General features: G+C 35.0%; 1 protein-coding gene across 1 annotated transcript in view; it reads right to left on the bottom strand.

The window, feature by feature from the left end:
* Nucleotides 1–4,417: 4,417 nt before the first annotated feature.
* Nucleotides 4,418–27,489, bottom strand: part of LOC145693347 (integral membrane protein 2B) — a 284,481-nt gene continuing 261,409 nt past the window's right edge. The window contains exon 7 of the mRNA XM_081769264.1: nucleotides 4,418–5,205. Coding sequence (XP_081625390.1) covers nucleotides 5,084–5,205 — 122 coding nt within the window. The 3' untranslated portion in view covers nucleotides 4,418–5,083. The remainder of the gene's footprint in view (nucleotides 5,206–27,489) is intronic.

The raw sequence follows: 27,489 nt of genomic DNA, 5'->3' as shown, positions 1-27,489 counted from the left end.
AGAGTCAGTTGAAGTTGTCGAGTAATGTTGCGAAGGTGTTGGGAGCGAAAATGAATTATAAGATTATCAACATAAAGGAGACCACGAGCAGGAGACTTGAGCTGCGAAACACTGTTGACGGCGATAGCAAACATGACACTAAGTACCTGCCTTGTAGAACACCATTTTCTTGGACAAAGCACTCTGAAAGACTAGGTCGAAAATGTCTGTCATGAAGAAAATTCACAATGAACTGAGCCATATGCCCACGAAGAGCCCAGTCATAATTGTTTCAATATACAGTAACTCCATATGATGTCATATGCCTCTAAGTCGAAAAAATAGCAACGAGATGTTCTCCGTTGAGAAAGGCGTCAGGAATCTGCCCTTGAGATGAATGAGATTGTCAGTAGTGCTCGGGAAAGATAGGAGATGCAGTCATGTCCTAGGGCAGCAGAATCAAACTCAACAAGCGTGAAAGGGACACTATAGTGCTCACTGTTGGCAGTACAAAAACTTAACGGGTTCCGCTTTAACCTTGCCGGAAAACAAGCAAACGGTGCTAAGTAGTGTGCAGACTCAAGAGATAGACGCAAAGTGGTGGTCCAAAGAGTTAGCTATCTCTGAAGGGTTAGTCTGTAACACACCATTTACAGATAAAGCAGGTACAGCAACAGAAGAATTATTACCAGTAAGAGAGCGAACACACTGTAGACACTGAGGGTCGAAACAATTTTTCCAGCTTTGGCGCTTCTAGAGTTTTACAGGACGTTGACCCGAGTGTGCAGTACAGGAAATTATTGAAGATTTTCGTCAGTTGGATAACGATTAAAAGTATCAAGAGCCCGACGACGAGCTAGGATATCTTCACGAATTTCCGCAGACCAATGGCTGGCGGGGACCGTTGCCACCATATTCTGGAATGGAACTATGAGCAGCATTGAGATTCTGCTCGAAAGCCTCTGCTACAGCAGCCAGAGGGAGATCATGACGGCAATGGAACTCACCTGCGCATAAAAATTAGGCCAGTCAGCACGCTTCAGATTGAAACGTTGTAGAGAATACTGACGAAATAGAGACGGACCTTCGACGAATAACGGAAAGTGATCACTACCACAAAGATCAAAAGGTACTCTCCACGTCAATGAGGTCGACTGAACAGCACTTCACAGATCGATACAGCTATACGTACCATGGGCAGAGGAGAAATGAGTCGGACTGCCATCATTGAGGATGAGCAGCCTCTCTCTTCAAGAAAGTCCGTCACATTCACGATAGTCAGTGCGGACATAACTCCAGAGACGGTGATAGGCATTAAGATCTCCAACAAGTGAGGCTGGCGGTTCAAACTGATGATAGAGCTGAAGCTGATCAGTGTTCGCAAAGGCTTTCTAAGGAACAAATGGTATGCGGGCTAGAGAAGAAAACTTGCACCGCAAGTTTGCAGTCGAGAAACTGTGAATCTGTCGAGAATGAAGAGAATCGGAGACACACAAGACCACACCGTCAGCAGCGCGACCAGCACCGGGCTTACCACATCTATAAACAGTATATCCAGAAATAAGAGAAGATTGAGTACGGCTGAAATGAGTTTCCTGCAAACAGACAAGTACTAGTGAATCCTCTGAGAGAAGTTGTGTGAATCCCTCAATGTGACTACTGAAGACATTGAGGTTCCACTGAAGAAGCGCCATAATTGGAAGGATTAACGTTTGAGGCGAACCTTTCCACGTGGGCTAAGTACTGTCTACGCAGTGTCCATTAGTTTATCTTCCAGCATGTCAGATTTTAAAGAAACTGCAAGTGGCTTACGTGCATGTGTAGATTTTTTTTTTTTTTTTTTCGGGAAAAGAACTGTTTCACTGAGCCGACGTATATTCTGGATAACCTTTAGGGCAGCGACAAAATGTGGGCGGCGATGAGCTGGTGTTCGTCGTGGACCACTATTAATAGAAACACGTGGGGTTTTGTGGGGTTCGTTAGTCGATGCAACTAAGGTCAGAACGGGAACAAGATCAATCTGGGTTGAAATATCGGATGTCTGGGTTGCCACAGATTTACAAGAAATAGCTGCAGCAGTAGCAAATGGCACAGAAACTGAGGAAGAAATGCTTTCTTTTAAGCGACGCTTAGCATCATGGGCAGAGATCTCAACAACCATCAGCTCTCGGATATGTTTCTCACGTTGAAAGACTGGACAGTTCCGATACCAAGCAAAATGTTTGTCCCTGGAACTGGCACAAAAGGGTTTCGTCACTGTACAAGGTTCCACACCGTGACTATCCTGGGCTCAATTCGCACAAAGAGCAGCACTCGCATTACATGACGTGCTGGTGTGCCCGAAGTGTTGGCATTTGAAACAGCGCAGGAGCTGGGAATATACGGACGGACCTTAAGTCGATAATAACTAGCCTTCACGTAATTCGGAATTGTAGTCAAACTGAAAGTAAGAATTAATGACTCAGTAGCAGTGAGTTCACTTGACTTCTTACTTTTAATGCGAGTTACATCTACTACACGTTGATCAGCCAACTCCAATTTAATCCCCTTCTCGGTAGCAATTAGGAGGTCCCAACATGATACCGCGAGAGACGTTTAGTGGATGATGCGATTCTACCGATACGTTCACTGGTCCAATGGTAGTCAATGTGAGTAGCTCTGCTGTTTGCTTCTCGTCGACAGTTTCCACCAAAGCGTTTCAATTGCAATTATGTTTTAACTGCAGCAAGTATTGTTATGATTTTTTTTTTTTTTTTTTTTTTTGTCCGTTAAACTTTAACTTTTTTCCAACTGCAGACATACCATTCTCTGCTTTTATATGGTGTTTCCTCAACTTACAATGGTTCAACCGTGTTCTGAAATCTTGCACACTTAATTTGTTTCCCGATGTCATATAGTCGCATGAGAACCAGAGGACGTTTCCTTCATGTTTGGACACAATTTTGAAAGCCCCACTTGGTGTAAATGAATCGTAATGCCATCTGTTCTTCTTGTCTATCATCTGTTGTAATGTAGCTTAATTATCATCTTATTAAAAACACATCTTTGTAAGAAAATAACATTTTTGTTTTCTCGCCTGTAAACCTACGAAAATGGAGTTACGTTCCTCTGGTTCTCATGCGACGATATAATGATGAAATTTGCGTAGTGACGTCAGTCGGTTGACAATATTTCACTGTTACTTGTACATGTTTCTGTATATTTACTTAAGTTACTAATATTGTTCTTTACGAATTCTAAAGAAAGTAAGTAAGTAAGTAAGTAAATCTATCTATCTATCTGTCTATCTATCTATCTATCTATCTATCTATCTATCTATATATATATATATACCGTTATGCAACAGAAATAGTATGGAGGTGGCGTGTATAGCATATTATGTAACATCGAGATACCGTGAATTACATTTCAGATTGTTAAAGTACATTAGGCCTCAACAACTAATTGAACGTGAAAACAAAAGGAGAAAAATAATAACATTAATGCTTTTATAAATGTGTACTTGTTGAATATGTTCCTCAGGTAGACTATAATATCGAAAGACACCGAGTCTTGGCATGCATGTAGGAAACACAAAATTCTACAACGATAGAAAATGTAATTATTGCTAAAAAGTAGAAAATAACAATATTTTTAAATATATGCTTTCCTTAAACAAAACATGGTACTTAAAAGTACAAATCGTAGTAAAATGTAAAAATCTTCCTAAAGTAACTGATTTAAAAATATATTTATATACACATACTTATGCTTGACTAAAAGGAAATGAATGGGAAGGACTCTCATATATTATAAACTGATTGCCGTGCTTTTTGATTTTTTAAAAATTAATTATGTCGAAAATTATGTTTTTCTTTCTTTTTACTAGGGTTTGTTAGATTTTCACCTTTTAATACGATTGGCTTTATTTTAATTTTTGAAGGAAAGCATGATAGGAAAAAAATTTTTACTTTATTCTTTCTTGTTCGTGTGTCGTTTACAGGTTTAATTATTATCTATCAGGTAATATGCTAGTCTGACTTTTAATTTCTCTCTTGTCATTTCTTAGAGCATTTCTCTACATGCCAATTTTCCACTTGCTTAGAGGAACATGTAGGTGTAGTGTACAGTCTAATATACAAATGATACATAGTATTATCTTTCACAAAATGCAGAGAAAATGCATTCCTCTTTGAGTACATTTGTGAATTGGGAAGGATCGTTGTGTACTTCTCGAAAACTCTTAAATGACTTAAATTGTAGTTACTGCATGTGTATCCTTTTTGTGAGAAATATCTAAACGATAAACGATGTGTCAAGTGTTTCCTTAAAACATCTTAATGAAATTATATTTTATGTCTGTGTCCCTATTACAAGAAAACGATGAGTGTTTTAAGTTAAATCTACATAGTTATGAAAAAGTTGTTTCTCCGCAAAGGATTTTATACAAAATAATACGTTTATTACTGTTTAATATTTATTTTTCAATACAAGATTTATAATAATTACTGCAAATACTTAAATATATTTTGTCAACAACAAACTGAAAAAAAAAAACTTCAAGCAGGTACTTGGGTTCGTGGATTGAACTTGGTATTTTATGTAAGAAACTACCGAACTTTATACCAGAAATACCATTTGTTTTTTCTTTACAATATTTATACACATAGCCAACATACAGTAACACTCAAATCAGAACAAATACTGATCAAACGGATATCAAATTTCGAATTGTTGAACACAACACAACTGAAAGTCACAATATGCATATCGACAAGATGAAGAAGAAAGCAAGTGTTCTGGCTAATAACAATAGAAAGAAAACAGCCTGCTATTCAAGCTATCTAGAATATCTCCATTATTCCAAATCATATTGCGTACGACTAAAAAAATAAAAATATTAAAAAAAAAAAAAGCTGTCAGCACTAAATAACTTCTATCATACACACCTTTAACACTATATACGTAATTTCACACAGACATTTAATTCAGTCTTCATTTATTAACTATCCCATGAAACTAGATGAAAGAGTAATGAGAAAATTTCACATTTAAAATATATTATTTTGGATATACATATGTAGGCATATATATATATATATGTTCACACAAGAAAAGGACATCACTACTTATGTTCTTGCTCATATTTTTCTAGTTCTTCCATGTTGATTATGTCTAACTGAAGGATCTTATTTCCTGCAAACTCGGCAAATTTCAAGTGGTTGTCATCAGCGCTTCTCTTTTGCACTGGAAATAAAATTAATTAATTAATATTAATAAAATACAAGAAAATGGTTAATAGCCTTAAAATATGATTATAAAAGTTACCATGGAATTGAATCGCTGGTACTTTAAATGTTTTTTCACTTGTTCTTTTCAATTTGCTGATTCCTGTCACACTATCAACTTATGATTCCAAACAAAATATTCAAAATTTACGATCTACAGAAAGCTTACTAAATGAAAAAAAAAAAAAAACTGCAACTCTCAAATTTTAGCAACTATTATATTCTTTCGTTTCATCTTCGATTAAAATTAACTAATCCATAAACGGAGATTAAATAGCATTTCATGTATGAAAATGTTCTAAAACATGTTGCGGTAAAAATATAAGCAAAGAAAGTTTGATTAACTACATCCTATTATTCATGCATTTTTTTTTTTTTTTAAGCAACAGGAAGTAAAGATACTGGGAAACACATATGCTTTCTAGTAGAATAACTGGAACTGATTCAAAATATATCATTTCTTGATTTAAACCTGGTGTTTATGTTGTCTGTCAATCATATCCTCTTGTCTGTAATGAAGATTTCACACGCAAATATATTAAAATGATGAGAATGAAATATCCGCCGCAGGTGCATAATTTTCGAAGCCCCTACCCCCAAAGAAAATGTTAACCTCGTCAATAAAAACAGTCGCTGTCTGCAGTCACACACTTTTGCCATGGTTCAGCAAACGATTCCGTGTCAAAAGTATTCTGAAGTCTGGAATGCGAAGAATTCTTCAAGTGCATGTTGACTCCCTGGATCACCAGGAAAAGTCTTTCCTCCAAAGAAGTGATCTAAATGCTTGAAGAGGTCGTAGTCAGTGGAACAGATATCTGAGGAATAGAGTATGTGAATCAAGGGTTTCATATTATAACACATGGGAAGACTGTACTCTTCTTTGGGCGACATCTGGATGAACATTGTAGGCCAATATTAAGATAATATGTCCGGTTCTGAATACTTGTGGATAAATTTGCGGTGCATTTCATGAAGTTCAGCCCTGGAATAATCTGCAATGATGGTTTCACCTTGTCTAAAAGAGACATGGTCACTCCCACCACAGACCAACATAGTAGTAACACATTATCTGGGAGGAAGGGTGGTTTAGGAAACTGTCCTGGAGATTATCACAATTCACCTATTCACTTGACCGTTTGCGATTGTCATAGGAGATCGCAGGAAACTTTACTGCGTACTCCTTGCATTCACAGAACTGAACACCTTCAGACGGCGATCCCTGCTGACCAGTTTCAACTCGTGATACCTGTTACTCCCAACCATTTCACCTTATTGATTGCACAGAGACGCCATGCAACAGTGGTATGGGGTACGTGTAAGTAGTTTGCAATGCCACGAACATTACCAAGGGTTGGGTTCTACAGAACTCATCCAAACATGATGCTGGACATTGTCCAACGAAATTTGATAAACCAACAGTGGTACGTTCATTCGGGATCCCTAGAAAAATGCAATGTTCTTCTGCGTCTTGTATAGAATGACCCAATTTGAATTCTTATAGAAAAATCCATCGCAAGCGTGTGCTCTTCAAGAAGCACTTTGGAAGGACCCTGTTCAACAACACACTACCTCCAGACTGGGTATTCCAGCCTGTTTGCTACACGTGTAGAGTTTGTAACGTAAGACGTGTGACAAGTCTGTGTTGTGTTGCTGAGGTGAATTTCCTACCGGACCCGAAGTGGACATTTCATTTACACCAACTAATGGAAACAATCAGAAAAGCATTACCCTGAGGCTCGAAAACAAATTTATGATGACATGTAGATTATTACCTCAACGGAGTTTCCGTGGATTAATCAGTAGAGTAAAACTAAATTCTTTGAACCCAGATCAACTCCCACCACATTTTCTTTTATAAAATAGCTGAATCCATGTAACATCTTCATAGTATTAAGAACTGAAACAATATAATAAGAAAGTAAAAGCTGTGTTACAGTTCTTCTCTAATTGTGATAAGTTTGCTAATGAAGACACTATGCACATGCGCTGATCATTAATTTTAAATTCCATTTCATTTTCACAGATTATCACATGTCGAAGAATATGATGTAGGTGTTGAGCACTGTACATATTAAACGAAGAACTGAAGTACTCAAGTCTCATGTGTTGGAAGTTTGGAACAACATTGAAATACAACTATATATGTACTTGTGCTTCGTTGATTTGATGACCCGCCTCTTCAATAGTGTGAAAGACACTGCGAGTTGCTAGACTAATTGCAAAATGAGAAAAAATGCGGAAAGCGACAAGCTCCATATTTTTTCTCTAAAGTTTAAACAGCAATTTACATTTAGTTTAAATTCTATTTCTTCTTTTATAAAATTTATAATTAATTTTGAGTATAGAGTATAAATGTCTTATTTTAAATTCCTATACACTGTTCAAAGACACTTTTCAGTTACATGTCAATTAATATTCTTTTTACGAGTAATTTACTATTTTAGAAAGTGTAGATATTAATTTCTATCCTCCTTATCTTCCCAATGAAAATTAAGAAGTATTGCAAATGCTATAAAAACACACATTCATCTTTATAAATGATTAGGCCTTTTTTAATAATCTACATTTATTTTCTCATTATTATTTTACTCACGTACAGACTAATGTTAGCGCACATGAGTTTAATATACAAGATCGCGAATTAGGTTGCCGGCGCTGGTATAGAATGTTCGGTGTTGACCCGTACAGAGGTAATTAGGTGCTATTGGAATTAAAAGCTGGAGGACTTCAATATGTAAATCTTTCGCGATGGTGAGACACTAAATCCAGATATCACACTAAATATCGTCTGGTAGGCCGTAGTTGTTTTGGGCTCTAATGAAGTGGGATTTAAGTTTCACGCTTTATTATTATTATTATTATTATTATTATTATCGGATATGAAGTTCAGCATGATTGCATTATGGATAGGCCATAAGTAGAATTTTCATTTACCTCTATGTAACTTACATATTTAACATACTTCATTTCACTCAAACAGTTAACATACGAGGTAATCTCAAGAAGTTCGTGAAATCATTCACGGAACGAACAACGAGCCTCTCGGAATACCTATAACTAAGTTAAGCATACAAAATATTGATTCGCAGAGATATATATTTTTCTTTCTTTTTACAGATAAATCACTCGAGGTGCAACGACAAACTTGACCAGATTGAGCAACTCGAAGCACGGCACGATATTAAGTTCCTACATCTCCACGGAAAATCAGAAAAATAATTTCACGAACTGAAAACAGTTTATGAAAATAGAAGCACGTCCTGAGATGGTAATTTAAAACCGACATGACCACTTCGGATGTCTCTAGATTCGAAAGATCATCTTTCACAGATGAAGCCGTCATAAGAAAAAAAGTGGAGATCATACTGGAAGAGAGGAGGATAAGTGTTGTGGCTGATATAGGTGTTCAGTTATGGATATTTCTGGAATATTGTTCTTAATCAGCTAAATCTTCAGAAAGCATCAAAACGTAGAGATCATGGATGTTTATCCTTTTCCAGAAGATATTTTGAGAGGGAGGGTGAAGTTAAATGTTGGATCGCTGTATGTGTACTGAAGAGAACTTTTCCGCCCAGCTAGTTACAATGGATAAAAGTTGGGTATATCTATATATTACAGAAACAAAGGAAATGACAATACAATGGAACACTGCACCCCTAACAAGGCAAGATGCAATTGTCTGCCGACAAAGTGATGGTGTGTGTTCTGGGACTAAGGGAATCATCATGACAGACTATCTGCCAGAGAGCCGAACTAGTCAATATACTTTTTATCTGGCTTGGTCACGAGATGAAATGAAGACCAAATGAAGGGTAAGGGGGGGGGGGAAGGAAAAAAAAAAAGAAGGAATGTCACAAAACTATATTTTCGAGAAAAGGACGTTTTAATATTGGAAACCGCGTATAAAATAAATAGGGTTAGTCAAATCCTTTGCCCTTTTCCTTGGACATTTCTACATTCAAGCATGCATGGCATATACAGTCAAACAGTACCAAGAGTCATCAACAGTTAGGGTAAAGCACCCGATAAAGCACACATATGGACATTCCTTGTTTTTTCCCCTTACTCTTCAAATGTAAAGCAACGCTCAGCAAAATGGTGCTGCTGTTTGCAGACAATGAACTAGATCATTCAGCCATTGTGAAGGCAGTGTAGTTAAGATATGAAATTTTGCCATATCATCCATATTCCACGAAAACAAGCACCAAGTGATTTCTTTTCTTAGAAATGAGCGTCCATTTTGATAAAGATGACGTTATTTCTGAAATATAAATGTGGTTTTAAGCTCAGTGGATATTTTTTTTACAAAAATGGCTTACGCAAGTGAAAGGAGCTCTGACAAAAATGTATCACGAAGTAGGGCGTTTACGTAGAGGACTAATGTCATTATAGTCTCAAACGTACGCATTTTTTTTTTCAGCTGAAAGCACGAACCTTTTTGATACAACTTTGTATACTTTCTATTTATATATATAGGGAACCCTATATGACATTGCTACTCTTGATTTTCTAAAGATATGAGTGCACGATTGGAGCCCAATTTTGTATTTGGGTAAAGACCCAAGACTCATCGCTAACGATTTGAGAATCAGCATTCAGTAAATAAGTTTCTAAGCAGCCGAGTCATTAGTAAGCCCAGCCTAAGTGTTTCAATAAGCCTAATAAACCAGGACCTAGAGCAGTACGTTGCTAGAGAGGGAAGTTTATTCATTAACGCCTTATTTACAAAGAAATTCCTTAATCGAGGTACGAGGGTCATTCGGAAAGTAAAGAACGTTTTGCGCTAGCGCGTGCGCGTGTTCCCCCACCCCCGCTGCCGCTGGGTTATTGACCTGGGCATGCTTTAGCCTCAGTCTGGCACCAGCTGCGATCCGCTACGGTCCGTTATTGCTTCGCTGTGCGACTGTAAAATGTGCGATACAATTACTGATCCCGCCAAGTGTGAGGTTCGTAGTGTGATAAGATTTTTGAATGCAAGAAAAGTGCGTCCGATAGAAATTTATAGACAAATCACTGAGGTGTATGGAAATGTAATGAATGAAGCATCAGTTCGTAAGTGGTGCATTATGTTTAATGACGGACGGACGAATGTGCACGATGAGAAACGCTCGGGCCGGCCTTCTGTTGTGACTGACGAACTCAAAGGAAGAATTGAGCGGAAAATTCAAGACTTAGCCCCCAGTGACTTCCACCTATTCCCAAAGTTGAAAGACTTTTTGGGTGGAAGCCACTACGACAGTGATGATGAATTTAAGGAAGCTGTTAGTGATTGGTTCAACAGTTTGGCGGCAACTGTGTCCGGAGGTGATGTGAAGGGTAGATTCACTAATAACTATCTGTTGATGCTCATGTTATGTAGTTAAGTACTCCTTGCCATATAACATCACGTTTCGTTAATTGTTCTATGTACTAGGTGAGTTTTTCGGAGGATGGTTAACACTAGACAACGAAACTAATTGCGTGCTCTCCTTCAGGCTTAGGAAGTAAGTCTGTTATTTTGAGCTGAAATGCATCAAAAAACAAGAGAGTGAAGGGTATGATGAACCAACCATTAGAAACAAGAGAGTAAAGAATGTGACGAACCCCAAGTTCGAAGTCTGCATATACACACAACAAATTCACTCTCAACGACATCTTTTGTAAAAATTATTCAACCACCTACTGTTGATGTAAGCCGTCTCGTAGACAACCCAATTTTGTATTTTCTTTCAAATTTAGGGATTACCTTATCATTGGGTTGCTACTAATTAATTAATTACTTAGTTAGTAAGAAATATATACATACCTACAGACATACATACACTATGTCTGTAGGTGTGTAGATAGAGAGAGAGAGAGAGAGAGGTGATTTTTATTTATATGAAAATTTTTAACTTCAAGATTTTGCTTGGTCTCATCCCCTTTTTTGTAAGTTTTGGCAGTTTACGCAAAATTGGTTTAGACTGAATGGTCGCTCACACACGCGCAATTATAAAGTAAAATCATTTAATTCAACAATAACATTTATACTATCAAAAATATTCTCTTTCAATTTTGATGTTAAAATGACAACACTTTCCTTTATTGAGGAATATAAACCTCGCAACGTGCAAACCTTTGCGTATTAGTAGCACAGATAAACCCAGTTTCAGCGCACTTTCACTTAAGCTTTTTATATACGAAAATACATAACACATTTTACGGAAATTACTATACCCAAATTATCCCAGTGCAATTTCACTTTGAACAGGTTATTTACGCATATCTCTTTACGCTATCTGATTTCGACAGGTGAGCTTATATATAACTCGAAATGTTTTTGCCACTGTGATCCAAGTAAACAAATATCATTCTTTCAAAACTATATGCTGATAGCTTTTCATAGAAAATATTCATAAAAGCCTTTAACTAAAATTACTTACATCTAAATCTGAACATATGTAAACTGATGTGCTAAAGTCTTTCCAGCCTTAGAACAAAGTAGATGTAAACAAAGCGAAATGTATTACTCCGCGGCTCACACGTCCTTCGACAACGAGAGACGTGAACAGCAAGATCTTCTGCTACCTTATTGTCGTCGCATAATTTCCAAAGCGTATGACTCTGTTGGTTCGTATATAATTAAAAAAAAAAAAATTTGAGTTTTACGTCCTACGTCCCACGGTTATGCCGGTTAGGCTAAAGGAGAAGGTGATGATGAGTGATGAATGAAATGGTGGAATGAAGAAAGTGGGAGGAAACGGGAGAACCCCGAGAAAACCCACGCACACGGTGTTTGTCCACCACAAAGTTCACTTGGCGGGGGCTGGGATCGAACCCGGGACCCCATGCACCAGAGGTGAACGCTCTACCACTGAGCCACCGTGGCCCCCGTATATAATTAACACACTGACTACTGTTATATTGGAAATACATATTCTCTTAAATCGTTATATAAACGAGATTGCCTCTGTTCCTGTTGTTTTCTTTTGTGTTTTATAACACGAGAGGAAGGTGGATTATTGTAACAATTTTTCGCCATGGAACACTTTGCATTCTACAATTTCAAATGAGTAGGGTCGGCGCGCGAACGCATACGCATGCGCAGTAAATACTATATGTCCAAGGACGGGTGAGGTTGAAATAAAGCTACATCTGTTGTTAAATATTATATATATTGCGTTTATTATCACAAAATATAGGATAAATTCGGATATTTTCATTTGAAATTATTGCTTTAGTAGGGATTATATTGCGGTAGGATATTAGTGCAGTGAGACTAACAACCAATCACTGGTCATCGATCCACTGGTAGTCAGGTGGGTTTGTTTACATCCACTTTTTTCTAAGGCTGGAAAGAGATTAAGTACCAAAAATGGAAAAGTTCGGTTTAACGTAAAAATGTTGCCTTTGTGCCACAGGTGAAAAACTCGGCTATCTAGTATTCATTGTGGAAGTAGTTCAAAAAATCCCCAGAACAATGCGCGTGCCTATATGTTCCATCAGTTCTGAAGTAACATCTGGGCTGTTTACTCAATATTTTCATTTTGGCACTTAGCACGGATTTTATACTCAGTCTACATATATATTTAACTCTTCTATTCTCTGTTTTATTTTTCTTCTCTTTCTCTTTATGCCCATGTTCTAATTCTTTTATTTTCGTTATTTATTTTTCTTTCTTTAAACCTATCTTAAAATGTTCGAAAGCTATTATATGTATCTCCTATCTTCTAATATGTATCTTTTATCATTGTAATAGTTTAATGCTAATTTGTTTTCTTCTACTGAATATACATTATGCTTTTTACTTCAAATTGTATTCTGTATTTTGTATAATTTCTTAAGTTTTATGACACAATCTTCATAATCCTTGAAAGATATTTCTGATTTAACAATATTTGATTTTATTTCTTTTGCTTTTCTTATTTGATCTTCCTTTTTCTTTGCATCTTCTTCATTATCTCCCTTCTTCTTAATAACATTCATTTTTAAGAATTAACTTTTTCTATTGCAATACCTTTAAGCTCATCTTTTAATTTTCCTAATATTTCCTTGTTAACCTATTTCAACCAATATTCATTATTTGCTTTGTAATCTGAAGTACCTAATGCTTATATGCATCTTCCATATCTTCATATTCATTATCTGTTTCAATACGTGCTGTAACTGAATCAGTATCACTTACCAATAATTCTACTTTATCTTCATATTTTTTCTTTAACACATTGTAACAGAAATCATACAGACATATTTTAGGTACATCTAGAACTGACATCTCAATATAGAAGGTTTGCTAAAAGTAATTTTAGTTTTATAATTTTAGCAGCTAGAGTTTCAGAAAATATTGTTCTATCTTTAAAGGTAGATTTTGGAGTTAATTTATTCACTAAATTTTCATCATGTGCAAGTCTTATATTCTCCATTATTTTGCCGAAAACAGCATTATTCGCAAGCTTATAAAAATCTTTTAGAGCATCATTTATTGCTTTCGAACGAATTTTTCTAGGTTAAATCTACATATTTTTTTTTAACCAAGATGATTGTTTAAATGCTAATATCTTATATATATGTTCCTTAGTTTAAGGCCTTGTAATACACAGAACTTGGAGTTTTGATAATGTAATACACAATTCTCTTTACCGTAAAGTCTTGTTAATAACTTTGAGTTTATTATTATTATTATTATTATTATTATTATTATTATTATTATTATTACTTATATAATTTTCTGAAGTTAATAGTAGATCTAAATATTTATTATGAAGTTCTTTTGGATACTCTAAATCAACTTCCAGTATATGTCCAATATCAGAATTATCTTGTGTTCCTAATATGCTATTCATCCAATATTTTCCATTTGCGCTAACAACATATTTCCATTTAAATTCTCCGTAAGGCCCATCCATATTCAATATCTGCATCCTGTACATTACAAATTTTTCGGATTATAATTTTCTTGATACTTATTACTCGCTACAGCATATATATTTGAACACTGTCCAAGTCCACCTTCTATACCTTTAACACAATCGGTAAATAATTTTAAACTTTGTTTTGAATTTTTAATATTGCATTCCAGAAAAATCCAGGACTAGCGAAATACTATGCTGGATCCAATTTATACGTTTCAAACGCTATATCTCTAAAATTTTCAATAATATCTGCTAATGCAATTTGTTATAAAACTGAGTATATATTTTTTAAAGGTTTTAAAGCTGAATACATTAGAAATTAATATATGATCATAATCCTCCTCACTTACCTCTCTGTTGATCTGTTCTTAAACTTCTCCCTTGATAACGGAAAAGGTTCTTGAAATTTTTCAGGTGAATCAGCATAATCATACGGATAAATACCTTTTCTTTTACAAGGTCAAGTACATTATTAGAAAAGAACATACCTTAAAATCAGCCAAGTAATTTCAACATACCATGAAGTCTGATATCAAGACGTTCCTAAATGAATACTTGATAAAGGAAGGTGTTGGTTTCTCACTTTGCATGGAGCAATTAAGCTTGCACTGTGGTTAACGAATTGGAGAATCGTAAAATTTCTAAGAGCTCTCTATAACTAACTGAAGAATGTTTCAGCACGTCGGGACGAGTACATTCATAACAGAGGCTCAGAAAATTTTCCAGTGAAGGTTTGTTCTCTGTTAGCTTGAAAGTAGTAGTGTTGCTTAGCGAGCCATTGACGTTTATCCGTATCTTCTGTAGTATATTCAAGGACTCAGGAGGGATAGAAAGTACCCAGCTCTTCCAGCTGTCAGATCGCGTAAAGTAGTTGAAAGAAGAAATGCTTATTCCTAAACTTAGTTTCCAAATCAAGTACATCAGAAGTAAAACCTTTCCGTAATGAATTTCAGACTGATGTTGTTCTCAGTCCACCTTTTACAACACTTTATTAGCTGTGTTATATATATATATATATATATATATATATATATATATATATATATATATATATATATATATATATATATAAAAGTGATACAGAAGTTTGTAAACCATTAAACCTAAGAAACTTTTAGTTCTTCGAGTTCATGTATATGAATTGATGTTCCTGTGAGAAACAATGACATACATTTCGCTATACGTACTGCCTTTAATAAATGCCAGCGAATAACACATTTCGACATTTTGAATTTTTATTGAAATTGCAGAAAGTATCTATACAAGTTTGTCCTAAAACCTCTGCTAGAAGACACCTTTAAATTATAAATTGACGAGAACTTTTCCGGGTTTGGATTCCAATATTTATGCAGAATCTCATATTGGAGTGAATCGCATTTCTCTTTTGCTTGATGTAGTTGAATATAATTGATAGATGGCAATAAGGCAGATAAAGTTATGAGGCAGTTCGAAGGGTTCGAACCCAAATTATAAAACAATTATGAGTCAGATTCTAAAACTGGTCAATGTTTGGATTACTTTTGACTAAAGAAATTTTAAAATCGTTTTTATTTTCTCTCATACAAATACAAATCTAGAAAGAGGATTTCCAATCAATACGGAATGTTTAGCAGATAATTTAAAAAAACAAACTTTAGTAGCATGCAAACTTGTGCTTGATTTAGTAACTTGTTCTGGTGCTCTTCAAAAACTGTCCGTAAGTAAATAACCGTGAGAAACTCAGGTTCGATTCCGGACGGGAGCACATGTTATTCGATTTCCACATTAACCTGTAAGTTACTGTGTTATATAATCTCGCTGGCGAACAGAAACAAATAGAAGCAAGGGACAGAAGCAAATAGAAGCTGAAGACAGGAAAATAACGATCGTTCTCAACGAACATCAAGCTCAGAAAACTTACATAATGGAAGACATACGCAATATTGATGTGAAAAGAAAGCGTTTGAAGAAGTGAAATGAATTCCATAATACTGTCTTGTTAATAATAAAGATAATGTCGTTAATATACCGCAGCCAGTTTTATGTTCATACAGCCACCCTTGTTTGATGAATATGTCTCACTGTGACTTTTCCCTTTCATATGAGACGAAACTTCCATTGTGTGATTAAAGTTACAGGTTGAAGTTTCAGATGATGATGATTTAATTCTTGCTTTGTACAGGAATTATTATTAGGTAAGTGTTCTGTACATTCGTAATAAAATACTTTGTTTATATATTATTCATTATTCTATTTGATTAGTTACAATTATATAACTTATGTATAATCCCTATCACGTCTTCTTGGTCCTGTTTTTCCGATCAACATAGAAAAGTAAAAATCTATGTGGATAATTACATGTCAGGGAAAATTAAAAAAAAAAAAATGTTCTGAAAAAGCTGTAAAAGTCAGGGAATACCTTCTAGTAATTTTTATAGCCACCCTGTAAATGGAAGCTTAAAAGTAATAATCTGTGCAATGGACACAAGCTATTGCTTAGGCCACGCAGTTGTTGAAAGAACAATGATACGGAGTAAATTATGTACGGCTTCCAGCTAAAGAATTTCAAATGTAGTTCAGAGTTTGCGTCTGTGCCAGCCAGAAAATAATCAATTTATGGTCATTATTCAAAATTGGAACTCCGCGAGGTAAGTTGTTTCGTGCATCTAAAATATATAAAATACTAACTTCAACTCATTACCTTTACTAAAACTAGAAGGATATCAGGGAATTTAAGCGTTGATTTGCACCTATCTCCACCAAGTAAAAGAGAACGGTGGGGTGTATATTGTGAATCCGTATATTTTTCGTATAAATTGAACGAATATAATGTACAAACTTCTCGAAAGAAACTGGTCACACACTTCCCTTTAAAATATTGAATTCTCATAGCAGTATTTATAGTTATTATAGTAATTGTGTTTGAAATACGGATGAAGGTACAAGGCAAAGTTAAAGTCAGGGGCTAGATTTATTATTTTTCCAATTATTATTATTTATTTTTATAAGGTTACACTTCTAAAATTAAGTGATTCCAGTGTGTTCATTCAACGAATATATGTTTAATAATGTTCTTTTTCATATTTTCAATATCAGATTTAATTTTCGAGTGGTAACGAAATAGAATGATTTTCATGTATATCATCATTCATCTCTACGACATAAAATTCACTCGATTCTGTTAAAGAATTTAAAATTGTAAATATGTCTCCATAGCACACTATCAAAAGCAATGAACTTAAAGTGATAATAGTTAATTTCGATATGAAAAGAAAATAAGTTCTAAGTTTTAAATAATGAAACCCTTCATTTAATAATGAATTCGTTTTAATTAATAATAAATTCATTTCTCCTAATCTCTCGTTTTTTTCCTGGCCTTAAATAAAAAAGCTGGTAAAACATGGTTTTTTTCTTCTTTAAAATTTCAGTTTTTTTCGACCCTTTACAGTACTAATCATGACTGAATTGAATGAGTTTAAAAGATGTGTCTTGATCTTCTGATACATCTACGACAAGTACTGTATTTAATCCCAATGTATACTGTGTCGTGAAAATCTCTCTCAACGCACATCTTTAGATGGTACCCAATTAATCAATTAAGCCTCACGACATGGTTTGTATTAATGAATAATATTTATCGTAGCTTTTGTATTTTATTCTACTCCTTGTGATAAACTTATTTGTGCATAATTTTTGTGCCTAATCTCAGATAATTTAATTATTTCATTTTTTAAAGGCTGCTTTTTCTTTGTGCATAGCGTAACTATCCATTGTATGTTCTCGTAACAAGTATATCAGCATTAAAGCAGACGACAGCAGACGATGCCTTGGTCGTCGCCAGCAGCTAGCAACCAATCACAGTCCTACTTGTAGTTACATCAACCTTGTAGGTGGGACTCACGTAAGCAGTAGAGACAAAAGGTTGCATGCATGATGCAATAGTCATTTGGGGCCGGACAAGTAATTGAAAGAAGCTACGTACTTACGTTGCTAGTAACAATGCCAAGTTAATTTCATCATCGTACGTAAATGTCAATAATTTTACTCGAGTTAGGAGTTAGCCATCCATACATTGTATTACCTTCAATTTGTTCTATAATTAAGGAACTGTAAGGGTATAGAAACTTGGAAAATATAATATTCTTTTCATGAATATCGGATGTACGTTATTTTGATCAAGTATTGTTGCCTCGTGCAACTTCGTTCTGGCATGCATGATACAATACATTGATGCATATTTTATTTTTCTTGTGTTCTTTTCAAGTTCAAATGATGCTGAAGATTTACTTTATTTGTGAATTCAAAGTTATTGTTCGAATTTTTGCCTATGTGTTGTTAGCAGAGAAAGAAGCTATAACTCTATTGATAACTTGTTTCTCCGTTAATGCTCGGGCGAAATATTCGATCAAAGACTACATAAAGTAATGCTTACTCCATCTGGATTTCTATCCTATGGAGTAAACATAACAAAGTTGGTGCCGGGATATGTGTCAAATCTCATTTTCTCGTGAATTCTCAATTTTTGTGTTAACTGATGTAGGTCTAGGCATACCTTTTACTCGAAACTTGTTGCCATCTTGATGTTTTACAGATGTATTAAAGTTTTGTGGCGATTTCCCACTTCATCACGCTCATTCTACGCCTGAATAACCTAAATTTCTTTTCTAAATTTAGATTATTTCTTTAAAATTTGCAACTTTAGGCAGATTTTCTGTGTTAGCATATTTGTTGTATTGACGTTGTCATAGCTTAGGGTGACTATAAAACTGTTTTGCTCGCCATACAGCGAGAGTTAAATGCTTCAATCAAAAAAAATTAAGGAGAATCAGAATGAACTGAAGGATATTCAGTGGAAAATGAATGGTAACCAAAAACGTGCAGATAGTGAATTAAAACTTGTGAGTAAAAAATCAAGAGAAAATGAAAATTGATCTTCAGGAGTTACGGGAAGAAATTACTGTACAGGTTAGCGAGTGTCATGAAAATATAACTAAATGTAAAGAAGGCCTAACTGATGAAATTAACAAGGTGAATACGGCAATGCAAGGTGAAATCAAGAATTTAAGTGATTGTACTTCGGTAGTGCGTCAGGAGTTAATGGAACAGATTAGGGCAGGGAATTGAAATGCTTTAATATTAGTGAACAAGTGCGTAGAAGTGTAAGGGAATTAACTGAAGCAATGCAGGATGTACGAGGCACAGCTGAGGAAAACACCCGCCAAATGAATGACCATGAACGACAGCTAAATGAGTGTCAGAAAAAAAGTGAGTGATTACGAGAAAAGACTACGTTTGGTAGAAAGGTTAGACAGTTTCCGCGAGAGTAGGTTGCAAAAGTGTGACGACAGGACAAAGAAGGCAAAGTGAAGACAATGTTGCAGTACAAGAGTGTATTGAAGTGTGCAATGAGCAAAGAAAATTAAGCCATCAGTGTTTTGAAACGTGTTTGTGTGCTAGTGAATTGGGTGAACAGGTTAAACTTGAGGTTGATAGGCTAACAGAGCAAGTGTCCTGCATAGAATTAGTATGTGAGCGCCAAGATGCAGAAAGTGGTAAGTCGCCGAGAAATACCGACTCAGTTCGAAGTATGAAGCGTGAAAGAAAATCGAGTAGTGATTCTCAAACGGCGCCCGACACCGAAGCAGAAAGTGACACAATAAGGAATACCGTGTCGCGTGTAAAAATCGAAAAGGAAAGCCCGTGTACCAAGCGCGCGAGAAATAATGAAGTGAGTGCAAGGCGTTGTTCATTGCGTTTAGCGGATATTAAACAACTCTCTACATTCTCAGGCGATCTCATGAAGGAAAGTGCAAGCGGATTTTTGGAAAATTTTGTTAGGGAAATGTCGTTTGCCGGAGTTCCACAAAGCGAGTATCTGACAATTATGCCGCTTATTCTCAAAGACAGTGCTCTGAAATGGTATGATTTACACTGTAAGAAATGCCAAACATTCCAAGAGTTTGTAGGAGTTTCAGAATGCATTTGAAAGCCTGTTGGTGAAGGCTACGCTCCTGCGAAATTTACGATCTATTCTGTTCGATCCAAAGCGTTACAATAGTGTTGTTGATTTTGTGACGGAGCGTTTTAGTCAAATTCAAGCTTTGGAAGAATATGAAAATCCAATCATTACGTTGTAACACATCATCACTCTCCTGCCTAAGCGATATCAGTTAGCTATGATGGGTTGTATGCCTAATAATATTAACCAGTTTCTTGCGAGTGTTCAGTCTACTGAAGGATTATCTGGTATAACGAATATGTACGAGAACCAGCTCAATAAATCGAAACAGCTACGTGGTGGAAACGTTAGTGTAAATAATGTGACGGCAGAACAGAGCAGTGAAGTGAGTAGTGCTCAGAGTTCTAGTTCAAATTTCAAACAAGGGTGGAAAAAGAAATTTTATAAACGCAGACGTCGCGGTAATTTTAACAGAAAGTATAATGTGAACGGAGGCAATTGTTTACAAAATAATTCTCAGCAAAATGCAAGTGCAAGTGAAAACAGAAGTGAACCGCAGGGTGCGAGAACACAAGAAGGTCAAGCTAGTGTACAAAATCCTCCAGGCGCTTCGAATCAGAATGGTAGTTGGTTTCCAACGTTTAAGAATCATCCTAATATAAATAACACTAACAATCAGCAACGTCAATATACATACCAACAGGGTGGATTTTATCCACAGAGCGCCTGTGTCTTCCAAAGGCATTAGAAAAGATCCAAAATCAGCAGAAGCAATTGAAAAGGTACCAGTGCCGAAAAATTTAAAGGTACGTTCATTTCTTGGTGCAGTTCAATGGCATTCGAGAATGATCAAGAGTCATGCCGTTATAACTCAACTTCTCTACGAGCTCTTAAAGAATGGAAAAAGGTGGAAATGGGAAGACGAACATCAAAAGTCATATGAGTTATTAAAGGTTGAATTAGTGAAAGACGTAAAACTACACCATCCTCACTTCGATAAACCGTTCTACCTTAAAAGCGATGCCAGCAAATCCGAATTGGCTTGTGTGATCAAATTATTGGTGGAAACTGTGTGATAGAATATGCGAGCCGTACCCTAACCAAGCATGAAAAGAATTTGCTATTATTGAGCTGGAGTGTTTTGCGTTTCTGTGGTGTATTCGTAAGTGGCATGTTTGCTTGAAAGGATCGAAAATATACATACGAACTGATTATAAAGGTTTGGTACAGCTAAGGCTCATGCGTAATTGGAATGTCAGACTAATGCGTTGGTCCCTTGAATTGCCATCTTACGACTACGAAACTGAATTCATCTCTGGAAAGTGTAACACGTCAAGTGATTGTTTATCTTGTATGTTGCCAACACAGGAAGATTTATTGGTGAACATGAATCCCATTCAAGCTGTTCAATTGGAAGTGTTCGACTTAGATTAGTCCACAACTGCGAAATTACAATGGGAATACGATGAATACCGCCCTATTGTTAGTTATTTACAAGGAAATATACGTGAAAGTGAAAACAGTGAAAATTAAGTTCTTTCCGTAGTAGTGCTAAAAATTGGAAACCAAAATTATACGCTGGAAAATGGTTTTTTTTTTTTTTTTTTTTTTTTTTATTTTTTTTTTTTAATGGCACGAGATTTTCCAGACAAATTGAAATTGTGCGTGCCTCCTTGTTTAGTGAAACACATCCTAATTGGCTATCATGATCATTATGGTCACTTTGGATTCATAAAAGAGTTCAATATAATTATTATTATTATTATATTTTATTTTATTTATTTATTTATTTTCTTTTTGGAAAACCATGCGCAGCGACATCAAGTCGTACATTCGCGATTGTCAAGTGTGTATGAGAACCAAGGTCGATCATCATCCAGTAAAATGTTTAATGCAATCTGTACCAGCGAGAAATGTTCGATATCTAGTCTCAGCAGATTTGGTGGATCCTCTTCCTCGAGGTAAACATGGTGAAACTTACTGTTAACTGTGTATTTCTGTTACTTAGTGGCCTATCCTCTTCGTCGCGCAACAAGTGTGTAGCGGAATGTCTTACTGAATTGTACATGCTTCATCTCGGTATTTTCATGAACATCTTGGTTGACAATGGACCTCAATTTATTGGCAAAGAATTTGCACAAGCAATGGAAGCTTAAACTATCAAGATACACTATACTACCTTACCATGCTCAAGGAAATGTTATTGAAAGATTTCATGCTGACTTAGAAAGAATTCTGCGTGTGTTGTGCCGCCATTCTCATTCTTCATGGCCCGAAAATATTGTGCAAGCGTGTTTGTTGTGTGCCAGTTTGAGAATAGCGCCAGCCGAGATACACCTAAACATTAAACCAGAAGAGTTCACATTGTCACATTTTGTTATTGTGCAGAATAACGTAGAAAGTGACGAAAACGAAAGCATAGATTGGAGTGGAAAGCTAGTCATGGCTGATTTACGACGAAAGAAGATCATTCAGCAACGAAATGAAAAGTTAAACGCTTCTCAAAGAGCCAGAAGAACTTTGTGTGAAGATGATTTAGTTTTTGTTTACGTCAATATAACATCAGTAGCCTAATGGATGAACGCATAACGAGGCTGTGTGAAGTGTACCATGGTCCTTACTTATTGCGGAAGAGAGTCGGTGAAAATGTATTTGAAGTAGTAGATCCAAAAAGTGGTAAATACCTTGGATTTCAGAATGTTTCGAGAATGGAGACCAACACCTGCCACTAGGAGGAAATGGCTCGGAACTTCTAAAGAAGCATGTAGACGAAGAATAGTTTAGTGATATTTTAGAAAGAGCTGAAAAGGAAGCAAACGAATATTGCTTGGTACAAGAAAAAAGTAAGAAAGATTAGTTGTGCAGTGTAAACATTGGAGAAGAGAAAGTGAAAGTGCATTCTACATTCGTCGACGAAAGTGTTTTGTGGTATTTAGTTATGGCTACTTAGACAAAAACGAAGATTGTTTACTTTATTGGAGAAATATTACCATTAGCGAAGTGAAGAAGTAAGATTGAATATAATGAGATATATTAGAAGTTACTAGAGCATTTACGTATTTTATTAGAGTATTCCTTTTGTTGTTAGAGGAACAACATCGAACTTTTACCTTGAAAACCTACGACCACATTTCGCCATCAATTTCATGTGCAATTTTTTTTTCGTATAGAACTCTAAGGGGTTCCTTAGCATAACTTCTTTTTGTTAACCACATCTTGTGTCTTTATGGTCGTACTTATAGTGGGTAGGTATATTTTGTTTTAGTGGTTTGGCCCTTCTTTATATAGTCGCCAGACCATCACTTAAATGGATACAGGTTGGCATCTGTAGACATCTGGCAATGCTTCAATATAATACTCCATCATTCGAGTTTATATTGTTTTTTTTTCTCTTCATATTAATATTCATGTAATTGTCATCATTTATATTATACATGTAGGCATATTTTGTTACACATAAATATTTTTATTCAGCATCATATTCTATATATATATATATATATCAAGTATCAATGTATTGTGTATCATGTGTTTATTCGGTTGGAGTTGCATGTGGGTAACGAAAGCTGGATCATATCTATTGTGCGCGATATGGATGGAAAGAGTGTAACAGATGGAGAAATACTTACATATCTTGTTGACCCATTCGAAGTCAACTTCCTTTTAACCTAATATACCCTTATTTCAATAATCACATATAACACGTAAAGGATATACATTTGCTATACATACACGAAGAATACAACACAAGGAAGAACACTTGTAGGTCCAAACAATAAGAAGAACACATTTTTTCATCTACATTCCAAACAACACGAATGCAGCAGCAGCAATTAAAAAATAAATAAATAAATGGCTATCAGAGAATTCATATACGCAAAAGACAGTCTGTTAGTTATATCTTTAATACTGAGTACGAGAGTAAAAACTAAGTACAAATATCGACGCTCTACATTCGTTAAAAAAAATCTTTGTCCTACGTCAAAGAAAGGACAACGATGAGATGTATGCAGAGAACTTCGAGAACTTCCACCGTTGGATCTAGCCTTATCCACTTGAGAAGAGGATAGGTGCAGAAGATCAAGTCATCAAATGTTCATTCAATGGGAAGAGAATGAACGAACAGGATATCCTACAGGAGTGGACGACAGTGTAGACAATTTGTACCTTCTGAACAGTGTTGTATTATTCTTCGAACAAACTAAGATACAAATTCTCTTTTAATAATCAGAACTAAGATACATACATTCATCGTAATGTTTACTTACTTATATTCCAGCTAATTATGAGTAAAGTGTTCGAGTGTTGAAGTGATTTTTAAGTTGAAGCTTATTCATTATTTGAAATATTTTCTCATTTTTATTCATATTATGTCGCAATATTTTAGTGTGTGTGTTCAATATCCATTTCTGTAATTATCAGTCAAGTGAATATGTATTTAAATTATTATTTTGACTATAACGAACAAGTATACATATATATATATATATACATTTTATCATATAACTTTGAACTGAATAAACATTTTATTTTAGTGAATGCAACGTTAACCCTCAAGTGCTTCTGTGAACTGTGACTCAGCAAGTGTATACTCAGAATAATTTACAGTGTGTCCCCGTTATATGAAAGTATGAACGAAAAGTATTTCCAAGGTTCTTCAGGTAAACGCATATCTTCAGAAATTTACCTGTCAGCTGTTCAGGGCCATTTCTGATAAAACTTATTTGTGCATTACTTTTGTGTGTCCAATCTTAGACAATTTAATCATTTCATTTTAAAAGCTGCTATTTCATGTTCTCGTAACAAGTATATCAGCAGTAAAGCAGACGACAGCAGTTGAGGACCTTGGTCGCCGCCAGCAGCTAGCAACCAATCACAGTCCTACTTGTAGTTACATCAACCTTGTAGGTGGGACTCACGTAAGCAGTAGAGACAAAAGGTTGCATGCATGATGCAATAGTCATTTGGGAGCCGGACATGTAATTGAAAGAAGCTACGTACTTACGTTGCTAGTAATAATGCCAAGTTAATTTCATCATCGTACGTAAATGTTAATAATTTTACTCGAGTTAGAAGTTAGCCATCCATACATTGTATTACCGTAAACCTGTTTTCCTATAGTTAAGGAACTGTAAGGATATGGAAACTTGGAAAATATATTCTTTTCATGAATATCGGATGTACGTTATTTTGATCAGGTATTGTTGCCTCGTGCAGCTTCGTTGTGTCATGTATGGTACAATACATTGATGCATACTTTATTGTTCTTGTGTTCTTTTCAAGTTCAAATAATGCTGAAGATTTACATTATTTGTGAATTCTAAGTTGTTGTTTGAATTTTTGCCTATGTGTTGTTAGCGCAGAAAGAAGCTATTACTCTATTGATAACTTGTTTCTCCGTAAATGCTCGGGCGAAATATTCGATCAACGAATACATAAAGTAATGCTTACTCTATCCGGATTTCTATACTATGGAGTAAACATCACATCCTTAAAGAATTAGATTGATATTCCGTTGAAAATGTAGTTCTACAAAACAAGTTTACTAAAATAAGTATTGATCACGATTAGTGTTATGGTTTGCACATATACTAGTGTTAAACATTGCAGGGGCTAGTGCACTTTACCATATTTCTTTACATATTGTTTGGATAATATCCGGTAAATATTAAACCCGTTTTAATATTTCGTAAATACATTAAGGTATTCTTTGTGAGCTCAAAGAGTTTGATTAATATGTTTAAAGTTATGTTTTAATTGATTTAATACTGATTTCATTTTTTCTTTATTAATAAATTTAAATCTTTCTTTGAAATATTTTAATAATGACTATCATTTTCATATCTTCTTTGTCGTCAGCTTCCGAACAAATATGTTAGATTCTTCTCGAATTTTACTTGCTACGTCATTTCGATCTTGGATCCAAAATATTCACATCATTAACATTTCGTGGATAAAGTATTTAAACAACGTACTATTTTTTTTTTAAATTTTGTACTTTATCATACTTTGCAATTTTTACCATAACATAGCATTTTTATTTGTTAATACACATATAACGTATTTAAACCTTCAACAATACATATATCGCTTTGCATTTTATGTATTAAAGAAACCATTTTAATTCATAAATGTATTAAACAAATATTGAAATGAAAGAAACAAAAATAATTATGTATCAAGTGAAATATGTATTATGATGAAAGTTATAAGCGTAAATGTTGAAAAGAACAATATTGTTATGCACAGTTGTACTTCAAATACTTAATATTTTTATATAAAATTATTGAATATACGAGATGAAATTTTATTGTCGATCATGTTTAAGCATATATTGTGATATAGTAGTCCAGGATTATTTACAAAATTGTCTCCTGGCTACGATTTTTTTTATTGTTTTAGGAACCGCCATACAAAACTATAATCTGCTGCATAATTTTAATCTATTTTGTGTATAAGCGAAGGGAGATTATGATGAAATAGTTGATCAATAATACATTATAAACCGGAATTGAACCTGAGATTATATGAACAATCCCCCAGTGATACAATACTGCATTGGACACAGAGAATCCAAGACATGATCTTTATGTCACAGTGACGCGTCTTTAAACAGCGTGTTCAATGTTTATATTTATTTGTTTTTGAGAATAACTATTATATTATAGTATGAAAAAGTTGCGACAATAGGCCCACTTGGATTAATTTTGTTTAGCTTGGGAGCCTTATAAAAATAAATAAATAAAAAATAATAAATTTAGCCACCACCTTAACTTTGCCTTGTACTTTTACCCTTATTTCAAACACAATTACTATGATAACTATAAATACTGCTATGAGAATACAATTTTTAAAGGGAAGTGTGTGACCAGTTTCTTTCGAGAAGTTTGTACATTATATTCTTTCAATTTATACGAAAAATATAATCATTCACAACATTCACCCCACCGTTCTCTTCTACTTGGTGGAGATAGGTGCAAATCAACGCTTAAATTCCCTGATACCCTCTAGTTCTAGTAAAGGTAATGAGTTGAAGTTAGTATTTTACATATTTTAGGTGCAGGAAATAACTTACCTGACAAAGTTTCAATTTTGAATAGTAACCATAAATTGATTATTTTCTGGCTGGCACAGACGCAAACTCTGAACTACATTTGAAATTCTTTAGCTGGAAGCTGTACATAATTTATTCCGTATCACTATTCTTTCAACAACTGCGTGGCCTAAGCAATAGCTTGTGTCCATTGCACAGATTATTACTTTTAAGCTTCCATTTACAGGGTGGCTATAAAAATTACTAGAAGGTATTCCCTGACTTTTACAGCTTTTTCAGAACATTTTTTTTTTTTAATTTTCCCTGACATGTAATTATCCACATAGATTTTTACTTTTCTATGTTGATCGGAAAAACAGGACCAAGAAGACGTGATAGGGA

This window comes from Thermobia domestica, chromosome 8 (genome assembly GCF_964235325.1).
Source record: "Thermobia domestica chromosome 8, izTheDome1.hap1.1, whole genome shotgun sequence".
NCBI classification, from domain to species: Eukaryota; Metazoa; Arthropoda; class Insecta; order Zygentoma; family Lepismatidae; genus Thermobia; species Thermobia domestica.
The sequence above is the reverse complement of the archived record's forward strand: the minus strand, read 5'-3'. Positions and strand labels throughout refer to the sequence as shown.